This window comes from Belonocnema kinseyi, chromosome 3 (genome assembly GCF_010883055.1).
Source record: "Belonocnema kinseyi isolate 2016_QV_RU_SX_M_011 chromosome 3, B_treatae_v1, whole genome shotgun sequence".
In the NCBI taxonomy this organism is placed as follows: Eukaryota; Metazoa; Arthropoda; class Insecta; order Hymenoptera; family Cynipidae; genus Belonocnema; species Belonocnema kinseyi.
Genome location: NC_046659.1, coordinates 156,215,304 through 156,221,014, shown reverse-complemented (window position 1 = coordinate 156,221,014; position 5,711 = coordinate 156,215,304). Strand labels below are relative to the sequence as shown.

The 5,711-nt window shown below is 31.4% G+C and overlaps 1 protein-coding gene across 1 annotated transcript in view; it reads left to right on the top strand.

Annotated features, from left to right (window-relative positions):
- The first annotated feature begins 3,767 nt into the window (after window positions 1–3,767).
- Window positions 3,768–5,711, top strand: part of LOC117169286 — a 136,583-nt gene continuing 134,639 nt past the window's right edge. Inside the window, exon 1 of the mRNA XM_033355588.1 lies at window positions 3,768–3,863. Coding sequence (XP_033211479.1) covers window positions 3,797–3,863 — 67 coding nt within the window. The 5' untranslated portion in view covers window positions 3,768–3,796. The remainder of the gene's footprint in view (window positions 3,864–5,711) is intronic.

Below are 5,711 nucleotides of genomic sequence, written 5' to 3'. Positions count from 1 at the left end.
ACGCAAGAGTGATTAATCACATCATGAACCATTTTCCAGCTCCCACTTTAAAGAAAAATGTTTTAGCGACTGGTTACAGAAGAGTGATTGGTCCAATCTCGAACCCCTTTTCCAGAAATTGGTCACGGAAGAGTGATTAATCATATCATAAACCCCTTTGCCAACTCCCAATTTTAAGAAAAACGTTTTAGCGACTGGTCACAGAAGAGTGATTGGTCACATCTCAAACCCCTTTTCCAGTTTTCTCTTTTAAAAAAATACGTTACAGCAATTGGTCACGCAAGAGTGATTAGTCACATCATGAACCCTTTTCCAGCTCCCACTTTAAAGAAAAATGTTTTAGCGACTGGTTACAGAAGAGTGATTGGTCCAATCTCGAACCCCTTTTCCAGAAATTGGTCACGGAAGAGTGATTAATCATATCATAAACCCCTTTGCCAACTCCCAATTTTAAGAAAAACGTTTTAGCAACTGGTGACAGAAGAGTGATTGGTCACATCTCGAACCCCTTTTCCAGTTCCCTCTTTAAAAAAATACGTTATAGCAATTGGTCACGGAAGAGTGATTAATCACATCCTGAAGCCCTTTTCCAGCTACCCCTATAAAAAAAAAGTTTTAGCAACTGGACGCAGAAGAGTGATTTGTCACATCTCGAATCCCTTTTCCAGGTCCTTCTTTAAAAAATGCGTTTTAGCAACTGGAAATAAAGTTACTTTTCACCATACGTGTATAGTTACATAATTCTTTATTTTCTCCCAGCTGTTCAAATAAATAGTAAATTCATGATTTTTGTCTGTGCTAACTTTGCTTCGGAGCCTTCGGAGTTACTGACAGTAAACATAACCTCAACTGTCTGAAGATTTCAATCGATTTTGTAAAATGATTTGACACGATGTTTTGAGTCAGAGTAAGTATTTTTTCGTTGAGAATTTATGGAGGAATAAGGTGGTTGATTATGGTTTTTTGATAATCTCGAAAGTGGCGCATATGAGCTTATTTAAATCCTATCCTAAGAGATCATTATAGATTTTTGTATTGCAATTTAGGATATTTGAAGATAGCTTTGGATAGTAGATCGTAACAAGTAGCAATGAAGACGTTGATTATGGTTTTTTTTTCATTTTAAAAGTGCCGCATATGATCGCATTCGAAACCCGATAGGAAAGTTACTTCATCAATGCGGACTGCAAACTTTTATTTTGTTGATCATTTCGTAAAATTTTATTACCTGCATATCTTGGGCAATTTTCAAAAGTTTTAAACAAAAATTATGGCACACATGAACACCTTTTTAGACAAAAGAATCCATGTCGTCGACTTCATATTCCACATCACTGTTGAGGATTTAACACCTGCGTTACACTGCCCCCCCCCACTCTGTACAAAATATGATATCTTTGTTAATTAGCTAGCGCACAATTTTTGAGTGGTGGCGCGTTTGAGCAAATTTGAGGTTATGAAACATAGGCGCAATGAAATTGAGAAAATTTTATTAGCTTAGAAAAATGATAACAGCCCTACTCCCATTTTAATCACTGATAACTTGGTTATCAATGTTGCGCAAAATTTCTCTTTCATGTCGCATGTGAGCGCATTTAAAGCCAAAATTTTAATCAATAGCGCATTTGAGCGCATTTGGGGCGGAATATAGTGAACTGTTGAAAACCCGAAAATTAAAAGTGGGAGGGGGGCTAATGTAACTGACCTAAATTTATGATTTTGATACGCGGAAAAATACTGACGGACAAAGTGAGTACTGATATAATCCTGAAATAATGTAGTGTAGAGAAGGTACTAATTAGCATATGTGAAATAAATATTCTGGGATGGTTTTAGCATGTTGAGAGAATGAAAGATGAGTAAATGTAAATGAGACACTAATTTTGAGAGACGTAAGAAGGCAGAGAAACACAAGACCTTACATAAAAAATGTATGGACATGAAGATAGCCGGAGAAGTATGCCTGGACAGAAAGGTGTGGCGACAAATAGCTTCTAAAAAGAGTGTCAGTAGACTGGATGAATTTGTAAGGCTCTTCACTTTGGGTGATCAATAGAGAGAATGATCAGCAACGGGAGTCGGAGCATTGTTGCGAAAAGAACGTGTTATCTCCATAAATTACATGGGAATTCTGGATCTATTTAAAAAGCTATACCCCCTCCCCACAATACTTTCTTCCTCTTAAATGAGTTTTTCATCCAAAAAAACAGGTGACGCCCCTATTTTGCAATTGCACCCACATTTTGAATAATATAATGATGTGAAATATTCAAAAATTTCAAAAAGGATGCAAAACACCAAATTTCAAATATTTTAAAACCTTTCAAAGATTTTAAACGCTTTTCAATTTCTTAGCTGATTTGACAAGAAATATTCCAAAAAATTCATAATTTTTTTTTAAAATTTCGAGAAATGCGCTTCAAAAAAAAAAAAATACCGTATACCAGAGTACAACCATTACAACACATTTGAAAATTTTTAAACAATTTTTAAAGGTTTCAACGAAATTAATAAGATTTCAAAATATTCCCAAAGAATCAACAATAACGACTTATGTTCGCGAAACATAAAGAATTTGCCATTTAAAATTAAATAGCTAACTTTTTACATGTATCACAAACGTTTATTTCCTTATTAGATGTAAGAAGAAGATCTGGAAACCTGGATTTTTTGAACTGGAAAAGACCTTGAATTGTTTTCCTAAGAATCGCTGGACACCCTGTTCAAGTTCTCTTGAAATACTTTAAAATTTTTGGAAATCGCTTTAACATAAATTGGAAGTTCTCGTTTATTGAAAATTTATATTTTTGATTTGAATATCGTTGAAGATTCGTCTTTTTCTTTGGGAATTCATATTTCTGGTATGAAAATTCAACTGCTTGGTTAAAAAATTAACTATTTTCATAAAAAATCAATCATTTTGTTAAAAATTGTACTCTTGGCTAGAAGATTTAATTATTTTGTTGCGATTTCTTTGTTGTGCATTAATGATCAATAAATTGTTTGGAAAAGTGGTAAATAATCGGGAATAAATAAAAAACTTTGAAATATTTTCGATTGAAGCTTCGTGACTTTTTTAAACGTTTAAATTAAAAATCACCAAAAGATGTTTTTTGACCATGAAATCCGATACCTGGACACATTTTATTATATATAACCTGGAAAAGTCCTGACATTTTTGTTGTTGTTCAGAAACCCTGCTTAAAAATTCTGAAATTCTTTGTAATACTTTGAAATCTTGAAATTCTTCAATTTTTTTTTAAATTCCTTGAAAATGTTAAAAACGCTTGAAATTTTTTTTAAATTTGTTTACCCAAGTTAAAATCTTAATTAAATTAATAATAATAATATAAATATATTTATAGCCCATGAAATTGTTCAAATTTGTAGAAATCCGCTGAATAATTTGAAATCCTACATTCAGTAAATAAAACAATCTTTCAATCTTTTAGCATTATGTATTTTGCACTGAATTTCTTATAATAGTTTTGATAGAACTGTGAAAAAATTATTATAAATTCATTATAGGAAAATCACTATACACTTTTATTGAGTTTCTTATAATATTTATTGAAAAATTTTTATATTCTGGTAAAACTGTTTTCAGATTTCGTATTGCAATTATAATCCATAACAAATTTATATATATTCCTATAGGCTACAATTTTAAACTTATGTGACATTGATTTTGTGATTATATTAGCGACTAATAAATAAATTTTTTTAATTGCAGGATGAAAATGAATGCAATGGAGAGTATTCCTGAAGGCTGAAATAAGGTCTTGAGAGTTTGGAGATGCATTCAGTGACTTCGGCTCTAGGCGTCATCGCCGTTGTATCCTTCATATTTCCTACAATAGCAGGTATGAATAAAAAATTTGACAAAACAATTAAGAAAGAAAATGATGAATATCGCACACATTTTGATCACTGAAACAGGAAAACATTCCTATATAAGTTTTAAATGACATTTGGATAGAGAATTCAATTTTCGCAATTATTCAAATCTCTAGTTTCGCTTCAAACTAATTTAATGAAGTTTAGCATTCAGTAGAGTATTTTCCAATCTACTGATTTTACACACTAAATTGTTGAAGTTTTTGTGACTATTCTGAATTTTAATTGAAGAAATAATTGAGTATTTTTAAATAAAGAACGGTGCGTACTAACATTGTGGTCGTATCAGTTCTGGATCGTTCAGATAATTCGTGAGGATTTTTTTCCGTCCTGATGATCGAACGCCGCTTGGATTCTGTCAGAACAGCAATATCCGCTTGCGTTAACAAGTTCACCACAAATATCGAGTGGAAGTCGATTACAATTCAAATGTATAAAATCAGCAGTAGCAGGTTGAAAAAAATAAAAGCATTTTATTTTAAAGCTGTAGATATGCTAGCAATTTTATAATTTTCAAAAATTGCAAATACTTTACGTTATTTAATTGGAAATATCTTATTTTCCAAAGTCAAACGCTCACCTCTGAGTAAAAAATTTAAAATGTGCAAGATTGGCATTAAAAAAAAAATCAATCTGAGTCTATAAATGATTTGGAATTATAAGAAAAGTGTAAACCTTTTCAATTCAACTGAATCCGAGTTCCTATAGAAAAATTTACGAACAAAATTTATTTCATGCATATCTGAATGAATCTAGCCTGTATCCGTTCTCTACTAGTCTCAATGATTTTGTAAATAATGTAATAAATGAATTTACGATGAGTTCCAATAGAAGTTTCTTGTAATTATACATTTTTTTGTGATTCTATTGTTGTTGTAAAAAAAGCTATCTAGCTTCTTATAATATTCGATAGATGTTTCATATTTTGCAGATCAGACACACTTAAACAAAACTTTTGTACCCATGAAAATTCAAGCAAAGAAATCTACATTTTTTCTGATAGCAAAACCATGGGAGATTTTTTTTAATTGAACCAATGTGAACATGCCAAAACATGTCCGAGCAGGGAAAGTCGCTGAATTTATTTGAATGATTTTGGTTACTAGACAATGTCAATTTTCTTGTTTGAATCCCTTCTTTGAATATTTAGAACGTGTTAAAAGAAGCTCAAAACAAATTTAAGCGACTTTCCCTGCTTTTAATTCCTGATGAATCCCATGCTACTTTTGATTTGATTTTCGTTTTTAAAATTTTATTAAAAAATCTACTGTGTTTTGCTTGTTAGAAAATAAAGATTTTCTCTTTTTAATGTTTAGTGGATGTTAAAGGCAACCCGTAAAAAAATTGGAACGACTCTCCCTGCAAAGATATGTTTCACACGTTTATTCTGAATTAATTTCCGACACCAATGGTATATTCAAAAAATCTCCAGCGGTTCTGCTTCATGGATCCAGAACTTTTGTATCAGTGGGTCTAAAATACAAAATATGAGACATCTATAAGAATCTAACCAACATTTTTTTAGACTAAAGAATGTGGAATAAAGACGATTTTTGTATTAAAATACCTGTAAATTGAAACTTTGACAATTGTTATACAATAATTTCGAGAACTATAGAGATTTGCGAAGAAAAAAATAATGTCAAGACTTAAATCCTTGTTTGTTTCGCTTGAAAATTTATTGCTTTGACTGAAAATTTAAATATTCCACTTGAAAGGGGGAGGGTCGGTAAGGCCGGTTTTTGGCCTAATTTATTTTTGGACCAAAAAATCTGAAAAAATTATGGTAGTATCTTATAAGTATCCCGAGTCGA